Here is a 21,498-nt window from a genome sequence, read left to right as displayed (position 1 = left end):
TCCTGGACTTTAGATAATCTTGTTAACTTTTTTCTTTTTCTTTTTTTTTTGTGAAGAAGGTTAGCCCTGAGCTAACATCTGTTGCCAATCCTCCTCTTTTTGCTGAGGAAGATTGGCCCTGGGCTAATATCTGTGCCCATCTTCCTCTACTTTATATGTGGGATGCCTGCCACAGCGTGGCTTGATAGTGGTGCATAGGTCCACACCCAGGATCCAAACCTGCAAACCCTGGGAGGCCAAAGCAGAGTGCAGAAACTCAACCACTATGCCACCAGGTCGGCCCCTCTTTTTTTCATTTTTTAATCATCATTTTGTTAAATAAAAGTGTCTCATCCAAAATAGATAGGATTAAGTGATTATGGTAATTGATACTTTTTACTTGTTTGCTTAATCATATACTCATAGTAAATCAACTACCAAGTATTATCAAATTTATTTTTTAAATACTTTTACAGTACATCCGTTTCTTTCCATCTTTACTTTATCTCTCTAGGGCAACTCCATCATTTCTTTTTCCCCTTGCAATCCATTGTCTACCATGTTCCTGAGTGAGCTTTGAAAAATTCAGATGTGATCATAGCATCCACCCTTCATTGACTTCCTGTTAATTGTAAGATAAGGACTCAAATCTGGCTCTATACTCCATTAACCTTTCAGCATCTCGAAAGAGCTGTGCTTCTTTTCCTCTTAGGGCTTTTCTCAAGCTATTCCATCTTTCTGCGATGTTTTTTTCCTTCTATTTCGCCTGTTCATATCAACTTATCCTTCAGAGCCCAGCTCAGATGTTAATTCCTTAGAGGATCCTTCTTTATGTGTCTGATTTAGTCCCCTGCTATATCCCTAAATATTAGTAAACTAGTATTTACTTTGGAGAATGTGTAAAGGTGATAGGTGTTTGTATGTCTGCTTTTTGCGGTCAACGTTCAGAATGTTAAATAGTTTTACAAATTCTACCAATTCTTAAGATTACCTCCTCCTTTTTTCCCCCTCTGATACTATCTATAGTATATTGGATGGGAGCTAGGCGATCTGTCTTTGCTAGTGAATGAGCAAAGTCAACCACTTAAAATAAAGGACATAATTAAATTATGAGAGGGGCCAGCCCTGTGGCATAGTAATTAACTTCACGCTCTCCGCTTCGGCAGCCCGGGGTTCGCAGGTTCGGATTCCGGGCGCGAACCTGTGCACCGCTTATCAAGCCGTGCTGTGGCGGTGTCCCATATAAAGTAGAAGAAGATGAGCATGGATGTTAGCCAAGGGCCAATCTTCCTCAGCAAAAAAGAGGAGGATTGGCAACAGATGTTAGCTCAGGGCTAATCTTCCTCAAAAAAAAAAAATTATGAGAGATAATTGTTAGTAAGAAAGTACTGTAATTTAAGTTACCTGTGAAAAATTGTTAAAGTAGAATTGTTATATGGGTTCTTGTGTCTGGGGTCTCCAAGACCCCTACATTTGGAGGTTGTCTAGAACTCAGTGGACTCAGCATATGGGTGTACTCACAGCTAAGATTTATTATAGCAAGGTAGTAAGGATACATGTCAGATCATGAGGGGAAAAGACACAGGTAGTTTGGAGAAATCCATACACAAGCTTCCTTATGTCCCCTACCTCCTGTAAGGGGATGTACTTGAGCATGCTCTTTTCTTCAGCAACAATAAATACAGTAACATGTGCTCTGTTTCTGCTCAGGGAAGTCCATTAGTGATTCAGTGCCCCCGGTTTTTATTGGAGGCTGATCATGTAAGCAACCTCTGCCTAGCATGTACCAAAATTCCAGTCTCCTAGAAGGAAAGTAGATGTTTAGTATAAACCATATATTTTGTACAAAAGTCTAAGCACAGTAAACCACTCTTATCAGTTAGAGGATGGAGGCAAGCCATTTTCCCAGATGCTGCCAGTCAAGAGCCAGCTTTCCAAGTGGGCCTTTGTAAGGATAGCAGCCTTAGGCTAGCTATTGTTAAGTCTTTTCTGCACAGTTCTTAAAATAATACTTATATTGCCTAACAATATCTGCTTTTTGGCTTTTTATTCTGGTTAGGGAGGTGAGTATTTTTAGCTAGATATATTCCTAGCCCGAACATAGTTGGAGTTCTGTTAGTAACTAAGAAAGGGGAATGAGTTTTAGGTAGACGGCTACCAATCCCTTTATTCTAAGATTTTTTTAATGTCTCCCTTAGGGAAAATTTGAATGCCTGCTTGTTTACTATGCTTAAGCCACATTGATCTTCATTCTGTTTTTCAAATACACCAAACTTTCTTCTGCTTCAGGGGTTATACCTTGTTGTTCTCTTTGCCTGTCATGTCCTTTCCCTTTTTTTGCTTGGCTTGTCCCCACTTGTCTTTTGTGTTTTAGTTTAGACTTCATCTATCTGTACCTCACTACATTCTTCCCTCAAGTCTCTTAGGGTAGCTGCTCCAAGATCACTTTCCAACTGTAGTAAGATTGTTTACTTGTCTTTCTCCTTTTTCAAAGGAATGTATTCTCAGCATATAACATGAAGGAATGAATTAAAATTTGGGTGGGGGAGGAAAGGGGAGTGCTGGGGGAGGAAGAAGGAGGGAGAGATTAAAATTTGAATAACATTTTTGAGAATTATGTATCTAATAACTCAGATTTGTGCTGTCCAGTATTGTAGCTGATAGCCGCGTGTGGCTATTGAGTATTTACATGTGGCTAATCCGAATTGAAGTGGCTGTAAGTATAAAATAATTAGTGGGTTCAAACATTTTTTATAAAACAAAAGAATGTAAAGTATTAATTTTTTGCATTGATTAAATATTAAATGACAATAACAGACATATTTGGTTAAATAAAAATATTAAAATTAATTTGCCTATTTTTGCTTTTTTAATGTGGTTACTACAAAATTTTAAATTATATATGTGGGTTACATTATATTTCTGTTAGCACTTGCTCAGAAAGTGAGACATTGATGTTTTACCTTAGTGTGAGGGCCTATGAGTTTAAACTTTTGGCTGTTATCAAGAAAAAGTAACTGAAAAATAGCACATTAGCTTTTTTTTAATATTGTAATAGAATTAGTTTTGGGGCAAAATTGACATAAAATTTGCCATTTGCTTTTCCACCATTTAAGAAAATGATCAAAACAATTATAAGGGGTCACTTGGCAGGTTTATTAAAATGTGGTAGCCAATGTATACCCTCTTTAATAATATTTATAATAATAATAATTGCTAACACATAAGTGATTAATGTGTGCCTAGCAGTTTTCTAAGTGCTTTATATGTATTAACCCATTTAATCCTTAGAATAGCACTTTTCTTAGGTATACAATTATTATTCCCTTTTTCCAGATGAGGAAACTAGGGCACAGAGACATTAAGAAACAAGCTCAAGGACACAGCGTGTTTGAATCTTAATTTCCATATCTGGTAGTGATAGTATCTCAGAAGGTGATTTGGAAGATTAAATGAGGTAATAGACTTTCAGATCTCTGGCCATGTCACTTATCACTTACCAGGCATTCCACAAGTACTTTTGATTTGAAGCAAATTGAGGATATATAGTTTTTAGTTTAATACTTTTCAGCTGTAGTATATGTGGGTGTTTTTATTTCCTTTATTCTTAGTAATATAGTGTTGAATCTCAGAATACAAAAGAATGCAAATATGAAACTTAATGAACCTTACTATTATAAAAGATATATGAGTTAACTCTTTTTCTTTCCAAGTCCTTCCAACATAGAAATAGAGCTGTTATTATTACCAAAAAAAAAAAACAAAACCAAGTACAGATAAAGAAAGCTGCTAGTCTTGCTAGCAGCTAGGCTTACTTTGGGCCAAATCTGGTTGTACGCATTTGTTTATTTATTGTCTGTGGCTGCTGTAGCACTACAATGCTGGATTTGAGTAGTTGCTATAGAGATCCTATGACTCACAAAGCTTACAACACTTAGTATCTGGTCCTTTTCATAAAATGTTTGCCGACTCCTGATCCAGGATCATATCAGTCCAATAAGAGAATCCTGGTGGCTGGACCATTTGAATACTAGATTTCCTTTGGCTGGGCTGCTTCCTGGAAGGTATACCAAGTAGGCTTGCTTGGGACTGCTGTTAGGGGAAAGTAAGGTGCATCCTGCTCAGGAATGGTCAGAGTAGAATACTGAGGTTTCAAAATAAGTATATACTAGGGGTTGGCAAAGTCAAGTTCCCAAGCCAAATCTGGCCTGTGGCTGTTCTTCTATAACCCACAAGCTAACAATGTGTTTTACAATTTTAAAGGATTTGGAAGAAAAGAAAAGAAAAGAATGTGACAGAGATCATATGTAGCCCACAAAGCCTAAAATATTTACTTTCTGGCACTTTACAGGAAATGTTTGCTGACCCCTGGTCTTTATAATCCCCACTGCTTTTTTCCTGATCATTACCTTGGAGGTGGCCAAGAGGAGATGAACCGTTTGTTAGGACAGCTGCATTTAGGACCATACTGCTTCACTGAGTTACGTGGAACAAAAGAAGGTGAGGGAGGTAGAGTCAGAAATCTTTTTAAGTTCATTTATTAGGAGGTCATTCCAGTGCTAGGCAATATTATTAGATGCCTGTGGATTAGGTAGGGAGCATAGAATGTTCATCAAATATTCCAACTTTTGACTTGTTGTGTGCCCTCTATAATAGAAGGCATACCACTGTTAGCTGGTAAATGGTCTCAAAGGCCAAAAATATGGAACAGCTTAATTTTGGTGGCCACATTGGTGTGACCAGAGTTAGCTGATCAGACTGAATGGAAGTTAGGGGTTAAAGGTCTGATGTAGTGAGTTTGCCAGGAGTAGGCTGGACAGGGATGAGGTGGCAATGCCAAGTGCAATGTGGTCTTCCTCACCACATATGCTGGTTGACTTTCGGTAGTCATGAGTCGGCCATTCTATGGTAACCTCTGCATCAAAAACAGAGTCCTTTACTTTATGCCCAGTCTATGATGGATGTTTTGCCATGTCTGATAAAATGATGGATCCAGGCAGCAGTGGTGGCAATCTGGGTGGTGAAGGTTGATTTCAGTTGGTCTCGTCAGAGAAAGGGCCCCTGCTGTGGACATCAGCATGAGTAACCCAGATGATTTGATCAGCTGTGATTTTTTTTCTATAGTTTTTTTTCCCCATAGTTTCTTTTTTCTGTACAGTCATGTGCCGCATAATGACGTTTTGGTCAGTAATGGACCACATACACGACAGTGGTCCCATAAGATTAGTATCATATAGCCTAGGTGTGTAGTAGGCTATACCATCTAGGTTTGTGTAAGTACATGCTATGGTGTTCACACGATGACGAAATTACCTAATGTCGCATTTCTCAGAATATATCCCTGTCGTTAAGCAACATGTTACTGTAGTTTGTGGCCTCTAATCTTTAGTTTTTAGTCTGCCAGTCTGTAGTTTTCCAAGTGGCAGACCAAACAGCTAGGCCATTGGCAACAACCCAAGGGTCAGTAAATTAAAACAAGATTTGTCAAGGGGAGTATTAAGCAGAATTATGAGAATGGCCTTGAATTCTGCCCACACAGCTAGTTTACACATTGCTGGAGCTGAGATTGAACAGCTGCAGTAGCACAGTGGACACCATTATGTTTCAGGTTAGTAGAACCATCAGTGAATCAGATCCAGGCCTTTTGGGGAACCGGGGAACCTCTCTGTATCAAATGCCCCATTAAGCCTGCAGCTTTGCTTCAGGTGGTAGAGTGGAGGTTAAGCTTCCCCCAAGGGGTGGCTGCCACTTTTTCATGTAAATCCAAAATGCCGCGAAAACCAGGCCTGGTATGCTTTTTAATTTGCTGTGTCCATTTGACTAGGGGAGGCACCTTACCCAAACTGAGTCAGTTGTGGTGCCTACCTGTAAGTTGAAAGTCCATAAGTCCCACATCGGGCCATTCAGAATCCTTCTCTGGGATTTTTGAACTTAGAATCAGAGAAAATGAGTTTAGTTTTTTCTAGTGGCAGAACACATAAAATGTAGAAATTGGGAGTTATTGTTTATGTTTTCTTCCATGGTGAGCAATCAGGTCTGCAGAGAAGTAAGGTGATGTAAAGAGACAAGGAAACAGAGTTCTGGAGTAATTTGAGACTCAGGTACCAGTTGTTTCTGAGGCCTTGTCTTTTCCTTAGCATCACTGGGTTTTCATCCCTTTGTATTTTAAAAGCTAATTCACCCCAGCTTTTTGTTTAAGCTAGCTTAAGATGGATTTCTGTTTCTGACCAATATGAGTCCTAAGAAATACATATCATTGTCTTATGCAATGATTACTATGCATATTATACAATTATACTATGATTACTGATGGTTTAGCATTTTCATCAGAGATATATTGTTATTTCACCAACATCCGTTTCTATTTATTTATATTAATGTCATGGAGGAAGGAATGAAAAATATATATAAACTAAGTGTTATTCCTAATTGGTCAGAGTTGTTATTCATATAAAGTGAATCTCTAAGACCAGGAAGAAATATAAAAGATTAAAAGGTGCTTTAGATTAAAAGTAATAAAATTAGCAAAAATTTTATTGGAATAAAGAAGAAAAGTTAGGTTATACTGGACACCTAGGGAATATGAATCTGTAGCTTGAACATGAGTCAGTACATTGGTGAGAGAGCTAACATGATTTTGGATTGCTTTCAAATCAAAAGATTCACCAGGAAGAACTGAGAAACTCTTAATTTTATTCTTTACTAATCAGAATTTTGAGCGGTATTGCTGATTACACATTAGAAAATATTTTTAAAAATACCGAGCAGTTTTCAGATAAGCTATTTGAAGACGAAGAAAAATGAAAAAAATTCTGAAGTGAGAAAAATGGTACAGTTTTTTAAAGTTGGAGAGAGGTTTTATTGACTGTTCTCTAAAGAATATATCTTTGAAGCTTATTCTGTTACACTGAAAACAAAACTTGTATATCCAAATGACTGTCACTTTTCAAAGTAATTCTTTTGGCCAGTACTTTCCAATCCATAGACATTGCCATGTTCACAGATTTTTACAATGTTTTTAAAAATGTTTTTGTAGCCAATTTAGCACACACATGAGAAACTTAGTACCTTAGTTTTAAATACACTCTTCTCTTTTGTTTTAAAGACTATGTTTCAGAGAGAGAAATGTGATTTTGAGTATGTATCCAGAACCATGCCTTGTGTTAGAATATAAAGATTTATTGAGATTCAGTGTCACTCACCTTACCTGCTGTTCTTTACTCTGAATGGTATTTATTTCTTTCGAATATTCAGACTCACCCCTCAAATGATCAAGATTTGTCATCCGTGGGACAGTTCAGAAGAATGACTTATAGGCTGTAAATGTAGTTGTAAATGAGGAGTACCAAAAATGTTTTGATCAAGGAAATATTGATGTAGTTAGCCTATGACTACTATGAAGGACAATTCTTGGTTGACTGCTAATTCACTGTAGAATAGTCAGTTTGTGGTTTAAATTCTATTCCCATGCAACTCCCTCTTTCCCATTGTCTCCTAGTTGTGGAATCTTAGGCCTGTTGCTTAGACTCTTGAAGTTTCAGTTTCTTCATTGTAGAATATGGATGATGATAATACATTTTTCATGGTTTTGTTGTGATAAATTACATGCATCACAGTGCCTGGCTTGATAATTGGTGGCTACTGTTATTAATTATATTGACAGCAATGATAAAATATGTCTTGGATTATTTCATGATTTTATGAAAGAGAGTTTTCTAATTCTGTAAAGGAAAGAAATGAGCTAACACTAGGAGGAATCTAGTTTGATGGAAAGAAGAACAAGTGGGATTTTTAAATCTCTGAAGCTCGAATGGAATAGGATGACAGTTATTCATTGAATGGTATTGCATTATTTATTTGTTTTCTAATACCATTTCCCTACAAAAAGTATTTTGTATTTTTCTTGTAATTCCTAGCAATGTACTTATCATAGGATGTCAGTTATTTAAATATTTCCATTTTCACTGAATGGATTTTTAATTTTTTTCTGAGGCATATAGTTTTTAATGTCTAGTGCAAAAGATGGCCCTTATATAATTAAGTGTTCATTCTTGGTGCAGTATTGCTGTTGATATTGGAGATGATTTTAAGTAGTATGTTTGAAACTTTGTTTTTAAGTATAAAAATTATTTATTTTACTATGTATTAGGAAAAAATATATCCCACATGTTATACCAATGATTTCAGATATTACTCCTTAAGATAATAGTGGAATAAGAGTTTGCTCATGAAACAAATTTATCATGAAGTAAAATTTAAAAATTGTGGGTCAATTTAAAGAAAAAAGTTAACAATAGTATTAGCTAATTACTTATTTAGTGCGTAATATGCGCCAGATGCTCTTCTAAGTGCTTGATATCTGTTGAGTCATTTACTCTTCATAACTGTTTTGAGAGGAAGGTACTTATCCTCATTGCACAAATGAACTGAAGCACAGAGAGATGAACAGTCTTGTCCTTGGTTATAGATCTAGTAAGTGGCAGAGCACAATCCATGTGCTCTGACAGTGTCCAAGCTCTTAGCCACTGTGCAATACTGCTGCTTCTTTACTAAGTAAATAATAGTACAAATACATGGATAGGGTAGCAGTAATCACATTGGTACACGAATACATGAAGCTTCTGAAAACTACTTTAGATAATAAAATATTTTTAATCTATAATGAATATATTTCCATATATACATGTTTCCATATATACATATGGAATTAGAGATGCATTCAAAATATCTACCAAGGTTATTCTAAGTATGAAATGAAGCATTATTGTTTTATCGTGTCTTTAATATAATGAAATAATGCTTTATTAAAAAAAATCACAGTGTGGTGAAGTATAGTAACAGTTTTTTCACCACTTTTGCACCTGTTTCTGTGAAAAGGAAATATTCATAGTTTATAACTAGAGAAAGTTGGTGTTTTAGCTCATTCACAACTGTACTACAAACTGTTTGATATTTTAGTTTCGGGATTTAACTTCCTAACAAAAGTCATGTGACATCAGCAGCGAGGTGCAATGAAAGCTCTCTCAGGAATACTCTTAATAGAAAGGAAGACTTTGGGTCTGTGAGGTTGTGTGGGCTTGAATGTGATTTTTATTTGATATATGAGCTGTGACATAACTATTGCATGACTGAGATGTACTTGTAAGTGCCGTACTATGCAGATGGGTTTTTTTTTTTCTGAAACAAAGCCAGAAACAAAATCTTGAATGTGTTCATTTAGTGGGGAAAGAATACTTCATAGAAACATATGGAAACATTTCTAAGTTTTTTTCATTAAATGAGCCTTTTACTTGCTAAGCATTTTTATGATTGTTCAAGTTAATATGTCATTTGCCTCATATTTTCCAAGTTTAGTGAGACATGGAAGTCTTATAGAACTGGGATGTTTTGAAACAATCAGATCACTTTTAGGAATGTACATTTTAGAATTAGATTAGATGATTATTAGAACATTAGGATTGAATCACAGATATATTTATCATTAAATTATTAATCATAAGCTATCCATCTCTAATTAATTATTTTAACACTATGATGGGATTTGGTGAGGAGATATATAGAGTGGTTATTCTCTTTTTACTCATTTTTAAATTGTAAAAGCATAGGACAGCATTAAAGGAAGTCATAAAGGGAAAAAATACCACAAGTATAACATGACTTTAATTTTCCATGTTTCCTTCTAACCCATGTCCTTGTACATAAAGTTTTACATGGCTCTATTTATTATGTATATACCATTTTATGTTATGCTTTTCTTTTATAACATTACAGTAAAATTTTTTCCTTTTGCTGGTCATACACTCTTGTCTATCCCACTGTGAATAGCATACAAAGAAAATTTCCTTAGATTCTAAGTCTCTCTCAACCTCTCATTTTATCTTTCTCCTTTCCTTTATAGAGAAATAACTTAGAATGATATACGTGTTGCCTTTCCACTTAGCTTTGATGATGATTCAGTGTATATTTTGTAGTTTTTATCTTCCTTGACTACATATTTGATACACATAGAGCTCTCTTCTTGATTTGTGGACTCTTCTCCTTTGTGTTTTATCCTTGACCTTCACGCAGTAGTTGGAGTAATCTCTTCCTCGTATGTGGCTTCAGCTACCACCCATATACTGACAACTGCTTCATTTAATTCGCTAGCTCAGAACTTCTTCCTGAAACTGATAAATTCTTTTGGATGTGTCAAGGTATCTAAAACACACTGTATTCAAAATGAAACTTAACTTTTTTTCTCTAATCAAAGCTAATGGTGTCACCATTCATTCATTGTCTTATCCAAAACACCTAGGAGTCATCATGTTCTGTCAGTTCTTCCTCTTAAATCTTCCTGACTTCTGACCTCTATTTTGCGTTACCTTGTCTGTATTTTTATTATTTTTTTTTAAAATTTTTTGTTTATTGCAGTAACATTGGTTTATAACATTGTATAAATTTCAGGTGTACATCATTATACTTCTATTTCTGCATAGATTACATCATGTTCACCACCCAAATACTGATTACAACCCATCACCACACACAGGTGCCAAATTATCCCTTTCGCCCTCCTCCCTCCCCCTTCCCCTCTGGTAACTACCAATCCAATCTCTGTCTCTATGTTTGTCTGTATTTTTAAATGGGATTGTTGTAGTATCTTACCGAGTGATCTCCCAGTCCTCTCTTGTTCTTTTCCAATTCCTTCTCTCCATTGCAGTCTCAATAATCTTTATAAAATGGAATTCTGATTATATCCTTCAGTGGTTTCCCATTTGTCTTCAAGATAAAATTGGAATTTCTTTGCATGTCAGTACAACGTTATTTCATGATCTCTCGGACTCATCTCTGGTAACTTTCTTCAAGCCCCTTCCTTTAGCTATTTTGAACTACTAGGTGCCCAAACGCATGTACTCTCTCATACCTTCTTGCTGTTGCACATGATCTGGCTTGCATCTGCGTAGAACACATCTCCTACCCTGTAATTATTTCCTCCTCTTGTCTGCTTAACTACTTTTCCTTTAATACTTAACTGAAGCTTTATATCTTTCGGTTTGAGTTAGGTATAGTACTTTTATATTCCTAGAGTATGCTATCTAACCTGATGCCAGATATATAGTATATGCCTCAAAATGTTTTTAAATTGAATTATTAAATATTCCACTGCACTGATTTTTTGGGTATTCATTAACACTTGTAATTTAGGTGATTAATAGTTGTTTATTAGATAAAGCATTTTGCATCTTCACACGTTAATATTTTTAAAAGTTTTTTTCTCTGCAAAAATATCCTAAGAAATATTGAGTCAAAGGTAGGGACACTTTTTATGACTCTTGGACATCATCGTTTGGGTAATGATTCTTAATATCAATCTCGCCCGGAATATATGTTATAGGGTAGGTATAGTGGTTTTCAGAAATAAGACTATTGGTGCTGGTAACATTTTATCCTTTTGAAGAAATTTTTTGTCCCTACCAAAATACTGACCTGGGATATTCATTAATTTTTGCATTTAGTAAACATAGTGGGTGCTATTGTATGCCACTCTTTGTGCCAGGCACTGGAAACGCAAATGTAGTAAGACTCTTCTCCTCCCTAATTATTTTCTTAGTTAATTGCAAAATAGGTGTCCCAAGAGCTTTCAACAGTAATATACATAATTTAATTCATACACATTTACTTCACTAATTGGAGCTGCCTGTTAAATATGAAGACAAATCAATGTTAAATTTACCTATTAATGACATAAATTTAACAAATTTTGTTGTTTCTATTTGAGAGTGGCTTCATTACTTGAAAAATTACCTTTTTCTTATTAGCATTGTATATTTGCTTTTATCCCTTATATTAGAGGAAGGTTGTTTCAATTAGGATCAGATTTTAATGAGTAATAAAAATGAAGTTTTTTTTGTTGGAAGATGTAATTAATACATTGCTGAATGAAGTTCAGTTTTATTTTTTTTAACAAGTTGAACTATTAATGTTTATAATATAGTTTATCTGTGTTTATTTCTTTAAACTATTGTTCTGGTATGTTTCATATTTCAATATTAAAATATAAGCAGTTGGTTGTAGTATTTCTTTGTATATGATATCCACACAAGAACTCTTTATATTGTTGGCGGTACTGTTACACAGTTCCTTACTGCAGTAAGTAAATATATTACCTCAACCCTTAATCAGCCTACTGTTGCCACTGATGACCCAATGCTTAAGTTGTAACACTATGCTGCTGACCCAGACTCTAGGGGCTTATTTTATTTTATTTTTTGATGCATTGCTGTAGGCAATTTTAAGGGTGTGGAACCAAGCCATTTTCTCCCTTGGACTCATTTCCACTTTTATTTCCCATGGGAGGCTTAGCCTTCCTTTAAAATAGTGGGATTTTTAAGTTGTTCACCTATTCTGTGATTACACAGTGGAAGAGTAATGCTACTTGTCCATTTTAACTCATTGAATTAAAAAAAATTAGTATGGCTTAACCATTGGTGTTAAACAATTCTCAAAATTAGAATAAAATGCTTTTCTTGTAGACACTTTATTCTTTTTGTGTGTATGTGTTTTTCATGGTTTAGTTTTATTTTATGCTTATATGCTAGGAATGTTTGGCCTGATTTTTGTCCCAAGAGGGTATAATTGAGAACTGACAGATTAGATGAAGTTGAAAAGAAATTTAATGAGTTGTAAGAACCAGTGCTTCATTTTTCCTTGGTAACTAATATGTTATTTGGAAGGAAGTGTTTTTAAAAAGTTCAAAATGTGAATAGGCCTCTAAATTGCCTAGTAGTGTTCAATTTTAACATTAATACCTGCCTCTCAAAAACAAAATGAAGTTTATTCACTAAGAATAGTAAAGTTATTTTATTTTTAGAATATGTGAATGTTTGGGGCTTGAATATGCTGACCATAGCTACTCAACCTTACAGGTAAAACTATGTAAAAATCATATGCTTTTAAAGTTTTTTTTTTTAAATTACTCTTATTTTAGTTCATTTCCTCTCTTCATCAGAAATTATAGAACATCTTACTTGAACCAGGTGCATTATAAGGCTCTGGGGTTATTAATATGGCGGGCACAGATTGAAGGAGGTCCATCCTTAATAGGGAAACAGACATATAAGCACATAATGATAATATATTGTGGTGGGTACTGCTAGATGTTCAAAGGGAGCCACAAAAAAAGAACAGTTGATTGTATTTGAAGGCTTCACAGAGGAGGTAACATTTGAATTAAGACTTATATGTAAATAAAGAAAGAATCTGCTAATGTGGTTAGGAGTTCTGGGTATTGTGTGTGGGTATATTTGTGTGTATGAATGTTAGTGGGCAATGAGGGTGGTGGTAGCTATTTCATGAGAGTCTTGATATATAATGAATGCACTGTGTGCTATTAAAAATGGCCATTTTAATTTGTAGGCATAAGGAGTGATTTTTGAAATGAAAACACTTCTGGTTGGGTTCTCCGGGAAGCAGACACTGAGGTGGAGTTAGGACTGCAGACAGTTTATTGGGGAGTAACCTGTGCAAAGAAAAGAGTGGGAGTAGGATTGGTTGGAGCAGTCATCACATTGTGAAGCCGACTTGCCAAAGTCTCTGCCAACCCAACAGGGACCTTTGGAACAAAGGTTGTTGGAGGAGTCCTGCATTGGGTGGAAATTATGAGGCCCTACTACCACCATTACTCAGGTATTGGCTGTGGGCTTCCCTGAGAGGATTATGTCCCTGACTGGAAAGCTGAGGCAAACTCTAAAGAAGCTAAGAGCTGGAGGCTGTCAGCTCATCACACTCCTTGCCGCTGGGCAGTGTGTCCTTTATTGAAGGGTGATCTAAGGGGCACAATATGTGTCTGCCACAAGAAACCAGAGTGGCGTGGGCTTTGGGATGATACTAATCATTCATTCATTTAGTCAATAAATATCACTGGACATTTAACTATGTGCTAGGAATAGTGCTGAGCATGGGTGATGTGAGCAAAGCAGATATGTCCCTGTTCTCGTGTATGGCAAAGATCTGGAGGAAGAATATTCCAAGCTAAAGGAACATCGGGTTGCTCTGTTATGGGCAACAGCTTGGCAAAAAGGAGAGAAAGAAAGAAGGCCACTTTGGCTGGAGAGTTCTGCAAAAGAGAGAGAGCGAGAGGGTGAGAGAGAGAGAAGGGAAATGAGGTCAGAGAGTTTGGCGGGAGCCACTAGAGCCTTCCAAGCCACAGTAAGGACTTTGGATTTTATTCTGATTGCAATGGGAGGTCACTGGAGCGTTTTAACCAGAGGAGTGACACAACTGGGCTTACGGTTTGAAAGTTTACTCCTACTTACCAGTTTCTACATTTAATAGTCATTAAGGCAAATATGTCTTAACTTCTGACTTATGATATACTATGTAGTCACTTGGAGAATTCTTTTGGCAGTGGTATAACATCTGCAGAAAAGACACACACACACACACACACGTGTACGTCAATTCCATTATCAGAGTTTGTTTTACCCGTGTCCCATATTTCTATAGTAGTAACTCATTAATCAATTCCTTTGTTTTTAAGTAACTATTCATTACTCAATTATAAGAGCCATATTTTAATTTTTAGTTGATGTTTATATAGAACTACTTTGTGTTTTGGTCTATTCTTAGCTCTGAAAAAAACAAGTAAATGTCTTTGTAGGAGTTTTATTTAGGCATTTGAAAGTCATCATGAGAATGCGTTGCGAGTCTTTAAAGTTTAACTCGTCCCTCACTGGATCCATACAGCTCTCTGGTGTAGTGGAGGACAAAATTTAAAGATCCCGGGTTTCTTGCATATAGCAGAGACCTGCACATTGCTGGCTTCCAGAGCTGCTCTTATTTTTCTTGAGATCAGAAGTTTGCCCTCCTCCCATAGTAATTTTTAGGGCTCTATCTCTACCCAAATATTGACTTGCCTAATTGAGAATGATTTTAGTTATCTGTGACTCTTATTTGAGGCTTGTTTTGTTTACTGAAAATTAAATTCCAGTTCTGAGAAATGTCTTTTCAGTGCTAAAATTTGAACCTTGACCTCACCATTTATTAACCATGTGACTTAGGCAAGTCTTTTTCCTCTCTAAGACTCAGTTTCCTTCTCTGTAGAATGGGGAAGACCAGTAGTACCTGCTTTATAGGTCTAAGTGACAAGTAACTGAAATAATACAGAATGTCGGGCATACCATGAGTATTCTATAAATGAAAATTGTTGCAGTTCTTACTGTTGCTTTAAATGTGATGATTACTTTATTAGGAATGTATGGAAGTACAGATTCATCTAAAATCTGCTCTTTGGCTTCAGCTCTGGCCTCAGCCTTTGAAAGATTGAAAAGCAGAATAGCCACTTCAGTGACATTTCTGGCATCCTTGAATTTGTGTGTAAAAATGCTTACCATCATATCTAATAGCCTAACAGAATCAGTTTAAATAAATAAAAGTGACATCCAAGCATGTCACTTGGATTTATTATTGTTTCAATTTTAACTTTCAATTACAGGTAAGCATTTTCTATGTAACTGAGAATGAGCATTTCCTTGTAGGTTTTATGTGTTGAAATTCTGTCAGTGAGTTGAAGTATAAATATTTATTATTATAAGAGTAAAATACTACAAATGCCAGTGGTTGTAAAAGCTGTTAATTTTTTGTACAAAAGTAATTATTATTTCAAGTTCAATGGTTACGTAAAGAGACTGATAGTTAACGTAAATATTAACAAATTACCTTATTTAGATAACTTTATGAAGGTCTTTATAATTTTTCTAAGTTAAAAGTGTTCTTAAACATTTAAATAAAAATAAAAGACATCAGTAGAGGTTGGATTATATCCTCATTCTTTGTAGAATCTATAGAATTGTTTAGTGTTTAGCATCAATAAAACTTTAAAATTGTATTCATTTTATAGTTATTTAATTTTATTTTAGCAACAAGTTTCTCAAGGTAAAGTCCTATTTGGGAATTCTTCACATTTTATAAAGTTGAATTGAAGGCAGAAATTAGAATGTTTGAGAAGGGATAACTCAAAATGATGTCCAATAATATCTAAGAAAATAATCTTTGATTCAAATATAATAAAAATATAAAGAGTATTATGAAAAGAAGAATGTGTTAGAGAAAAATGAGATATCTAGAACACATCATATCTTCCCAGTCAAAATTAAAGACTTTTACAAGAATACTTTACAACCATTCCTATGGAGGTTTTAAATTAATTATTATTATAGAGAAAGGAAAGCTTAATAACTTGGTGGAAACATCAGCAACAGCAATATTAGCCAAAAAAAGTCTTGCGCCCCCATCTACTTCAGTTGGAATTGAGCAGTTATTTTTTTATTTTTTTTTATTTTTTATGAGGAAGATCAACTCTGAGCTAACATCCGTGCTAATCCTCCTCTTTTTTTTTTTTTTTGGGCTGAGGAAGACTGGCTCTGAGCTAACATGTGTTGCCAGTCCTCCTCCTTTTTTTCCCCAGGGCCCCAGTAGATAGTTGTATGTCACAGTTGCACATCCTTCTAGTTGCTGTATGTGGGACGCGGCCTCAGCATGGCCGGAGAAGCGGTGTGTCGGTGCGTGCCCGGGATCCAAACCCGGGCCGCCAGTAGCGGAGTGCGCGCACTTAACCGCTAAGCCATGGGGCCGGCCCGAGCAGTTATTTAGTATTGCAAATATGTAGACTGTAGACTACAGAAATAACCTAGCAGCTGACAACAGGTGGGAAATTGTTTGTGTACCATACTGTCAAATTAAAAATCAGCTCTTAAGATGCTTAGTAAAAATTTATAATGATAATTACTTTTTTGTTAGGATCTGTGTTACTTTTATTAGGATTTATATTCCAGAAAATCACTATATTCTGATGATATTTGGCTTTGGCCACAGCTGAGTAGTATGCTATATTTTAATAATATAGGAGAGTAATAAAATCTTTTTTTTCTTTCTATGTGCCTAACATTTATCAGTTTGCCCAAAGTATACGGAATGTTGGGTAATTTTAGAAGAAAGGATTTTTAACATCAAAACATTGCATTTTTATTCCAAAAGTTTTCAGAGGCTAGTTTCTATTTTAATTAATAATTCAGTATATTGAATATTATGTATAGAGATTGAAGGATTTCTTACAAGTTTCAACATGTACAATCAGAACCATTGCCAAATATTTTTCTCTTACCTAAGTAATGCATTACATTATATCCACGTAAAAAAAAAAGAAATTGAAGTAACTTCCAACATAATTTATACACAAAGAATACTACCATGTAAATATTTTCTGTACCTTATTTCATGTTCCCCTTAGGTCAATGCATACAATATTTACTCTCAATTCTTTTGTAAGATAGAGTTATTAAAACCACTTACTGGGGCCGGCCCCGTGGCTTGGTGGTTGAGTGAGCGCGCTCCGCTGCTGGCGACCCGGGTTCGGATCCCGGGCTCGCGCCGACGCGCTGCTTCTCTGGCCATGCTGAGGCCGCGTCCCACATACAGCAACTAGAGGGATGTGCAGCTATGACACACAACTATCTACTGGGCCTTTGGGGGGGAAAAATAAATAAATAAAATCTTTAAAACCACTTACTGTGAAATAGAGGGTGATACATAAATAAAACAAAATTTTTCCTTTTTGTTTTTGCTACAGTAGAACACTATGGTAACCATTTATTGATTCTATTACCAATAGATTAAACACAATAGCGTTTACTATAGGTGGGGGACGGAGACTTTAAAGTTTAAAAGCAGTTGTGTAGTATTCAAATAAGTAATACAGGACTCATCTTAACAATACAAGAATTGGTTTAATTTAATTAACTGTGTTCTAATATGGTGTGCATCCCACTCATGGTAAACCACAGTGGCATTTACTGGCTGACGCTTCAAAGCATTACTGTTTTTCATCCACTTTCTTTAGCCAAATGTGTCATAGAGGCATTATCTAAGGTCTGGAAAACAGTTCTCGTGGATTTTGCTTTAATAATAAGTCTAATGTATAGTTCATTTGTTGATATCAATTCAGTGGAATTTCTAAAATCTGTTCTTAATGACTTTTAAGTATGAAACTATAATGATTTTACCATGTTTGCTGAAGCAGAGAGCAGATGAATTAGAGGATTTGTTTCTAGCTACAGTCAGCAATGATCATCATGACCTATTACATTCACCCTATAAAATACCCTTTATTGCTAAAAGAAAACAAGTGGAGAATGGAGGAAAAAGGATGGCGTTTCTTATGTGTAGAATATTCTGGAAATTCTTACCATTTCATAATGCTGTGTCAACTGTCTTAGACATAGAGCAGTTATAAAAAAATTTCAGTTCTATAACGTATTTTAACTTTTGGAGTAAATGAGATACCTGATGGTATTTTCTTTTCTCTTCACATGTTTAGTGTTTGCTTTTACAGATACTTTTTGGATTACTTGATAAGAACTTTAAAAATTGCTATGAAAATGGAGGATTACAACTAACATTCTGTCACCATTATCTTGCCAATGCAAGGCCAAAAATTGAGGCCTTATGTGAAAATGGTGGGTGCAAGTGACCAGGATCGTAGGTTTATTTTAGCAAACAGAAAAACAGGTCATGGAAATGTATTGTCAGTGAGAAATGAGCAGTGAATAAATAAATATTTAATAAAAAGTCATGATTAAAACAGAAGAGTGTCATGGATGTCTTTGGACAATAGGCTACATATATAGGTATATGGAATTATAGGCTTTGCAGGTATTGTGTTTTTTTTACAGATTGAAGGTTTGTGGCAACCCTGCATTGAGCAAGTCTGTTGGCACCATTTTTCCAACAGCATTTGCTCACTTCATATCTCTGTGTCACAGTTTGGTAATTCTCACAATATTTCAAACTTTTTCCATATTATTATATTCATTATGGTGATTTGTGATCAGTGATCTTGGATGTTACTATTGTAATTGTTTTGGGGCATCACAAACCATGCCCATATAAGACAATGAACTGAATTGATAAATGTTGTGGATGTTCTGACTGCTCCACTGACTGGCCGTTCCCCATCTCTCTCCCTCTGCTCAGGCCTCCCTATTCCCTGAGACATAACAATATTGAAATTACGTCAATTAATAACCTTATAATGGCCTCTGAGCGTTCAAGTGAGAGGAAGAGTTGCACATCTCTCACTTTAAATCAAAAGCTAGAAATGATTAAGCTTAGTGAGGAAGGCATGTTGAAGGCCAAGATAGGCCAAAAGCTAGGCTTCTTGTGCTCAACAGTTAGCCAAGTTGTGAATGCAAAGGAAAAGTTCTTGAAGGAAATTAAAAATGCTACTCCAGTGAACACATGAATAATAAGAAAGTGAAACAGACTTATTGCTGATATTGAGAAAGTCTTAGTGGGCTGTGTAGAGGTTCAAACCAGCCGCATTCCCTTAAGCCAAAGCCTAATCCAGAGCAAGTCCTAACTCTTTTTTATCAAGGCTGAGAGAGGTGGGGAAGCTGCGGAAGAAAAGTTTGAAGCTAGCAGAGGTTGGTTCATGAGATTAAAGGAAAGAAGCTGTCTCTGTAACATAAAAATGCAAGGTGAAGCAGCAAGTGCTGATGTGGAAGCTGCAGCAAGTTATCCAGAAGATCTAGCTAAGATAATTCATGAAAGTGGCTCCACCAAACAGCAGATTTTCAATGTAGACAAAATAGCCTTATATTGGAAAAAGATGCCATCTAGGACTTGCATAGCTAGAGAGGAGAAGTCAATGCCTGGCATCAAAGCTTCAGAGGACAGGCTGACTCTCTTGTTAGGGGCTAATACAGCTGGTGACTAAGTCGAGGGCAATGCTCATTTACCATTCCAAAAATCCTAGGGCCCTTCAGAATTATGCTAAGTCTACTCTTCCTGTGGTCTATGAATGGAAGAACAAAGCCTGAATCTGTTCCACACATTTGTTTCCAACATGGTTTACTGAATATTTTAAGCCCACCGTGGAGACCTCTACTGCTCAGAAAAAAAGATTCCTTTCAAAATATTACTGCACATTGACAGTGCACCTGGGCACCCCAGAGCTCTGATGGAGATGTGCATTGAGATTAATGTTTTCATGCCTGCTAACACAACATCCGTTCTGTAGCCTATGGATCAAGGAATATCATCAACTTGCAAGTCTTATTACTTAAGAAATACATTTGTGACAACATGGATGGACATTGAGGGTATAATGCAAAGTGAAATATGTCAGAGGGAGAAGGTCAAATACCGTATGATTTCCTTCATTAAGTAGTAGATAATAACAACAATAAACAAGCACATAGGGACAGAGATTGGATTGGTGGTTGCCGGGGGGAAGGGGGGAGGGAGGAGGGTGAAGGGGATGGTTTGGTACATGTGTGTGGTGATGGGTTTTAGTTGGTGGTTTTGGTGGTGAACATGATGTAATCTGTGCAGAAGTGGAGGTGTAGTGATGTACACCTGAAATTTTTACAATGTTGTAAACCAATGTTACTGCAATAAACAAAAAATTAAAAAAAAAAAAAAGAAATACATTTCGTAAGGCTATAGCTGCCATAAATAGTGATTCCTCTGATGGATCTGGGCAAAGTAAATTGAAAACCTTCTGGGAAGGATTCACCGTTCTAGATGCCATTAAGATTGTTCATGATTCATAGGAAGAGGTCAAAATATCAACCTTAACAGAAGTTTGGAAGAAGTTGATTCCAACTCTCATGGATAAATTCGAGGGACTCGACTTCAGTGGAAGAAGTAACTGTAGATGTTGTGGAAGTAGCAAAAGAGCTAGAATTAGAAGTGGAGCCTGAAGTGATGACTGAATTGCTGCAATCTCATGATAAAACTTGAATGGATGAGGAGTTGCTTTCTATGGATGTGCAAAGAAAGTGGTTTCTTGAGATGGAATCCACTCTTGGTGAAGATCTGTGAAGACTGTTGAAATGACAACAAAGGATTTAGAATGTTACATAAACCTAGTCGATAAAGCAGTAGCAGAGTTTGAGAGGATTGACTCCAGTTTTGAAAGAAGTTCTGCCGTGGGTAAAATGCCATCAAACAGCATCACATGCTACAGAGAAATCATTCGTGAAAGGAAGAGTCAATCGATGTGGCAAACTTTACTGTTGTCTTATTTTAAGAAATTGCCACAGCTACCCCAGACTTGAGCCATCACCACCTTGAACAGTCAGCAGTCATCAGTATCGAGGCAAGACCCTCATCCTCAAAAAGATTATGACTCATTGAAGGCTCAGATGATGGTTAGCATTTATTAGCAATAAAGTTTTTTTTTTTGCTGAGGAAGGTTTGCTCTGAGCTAACATCTGTTGCCAATCTTCCTCTTTTTGCTTGAGGAGGATTCACCCTGAGCTAACACCTGTGCCAGTCTTACTCTATTTATGTAGGTTGCCGCCACAGCATGGCCGCTGACGAGTGGTGTAGGTCCGTGCCTGGGAACTGAACCTAGGCCCCTGAAGCAGAACGTGCTGAACTTAACCACTAGGCCGTGGGCCCGGCCCCACAATAAAGTATTTTTTAATTAAGGTATATGTATTCTTTTTTTAGACATAATGCTATTGCACACTTAATAGA

General features: G+C 36.1%; 1 protein-coding gene across 8 annotated transcripts in view; it reads left to right on the top strand.

Annotated features, from left to right (window-relative positions):
• The window catches only part of VPS13B (vacuolar protein sorting 13 homolog B), a 741,189-nt gene that overhangs the window by 164,269 nt on the left and 555,422 nt on the right, over positions 1–21,498 (top strand). The window contains exon 1 of one of the 8 annotated variants that reach the window (XM_087447591.1): positions 4,258–4,479. The exons of the other annotated variants lie outside the window; for them this stretch is intronic. Coding sequence (XP_087303717.1) covers positions 4,410–4,479 — 70 coding nt within the window. The 5' untranslated portion in view covers positions 4,258–4,409. Of the gene's footprint in view, positions 1–4,257; positions 4,480–21,498 lie in introns of those variants that run through there. 8 annotated transcript variants of the gene reach the window in all.

Source organism: Ceratotherium simum, chromosome 23 (genome assembly GCF_057802395.1).
Source record: "Ceratotherium simum simum isolate JZ-2026a chromosome 23, ASM5780239v1, whole genome shotgun sequence".
Lineage (NCBI taxonomy): Eukaryota > Metazoa > Chordata > Mammalia > Perissodactyla > Rhinocerotidae > Ceratotherium > Ceratotherium simum.
This window is presented reverse-complemented; position numbering and strand designations above follow the sequence as displayed.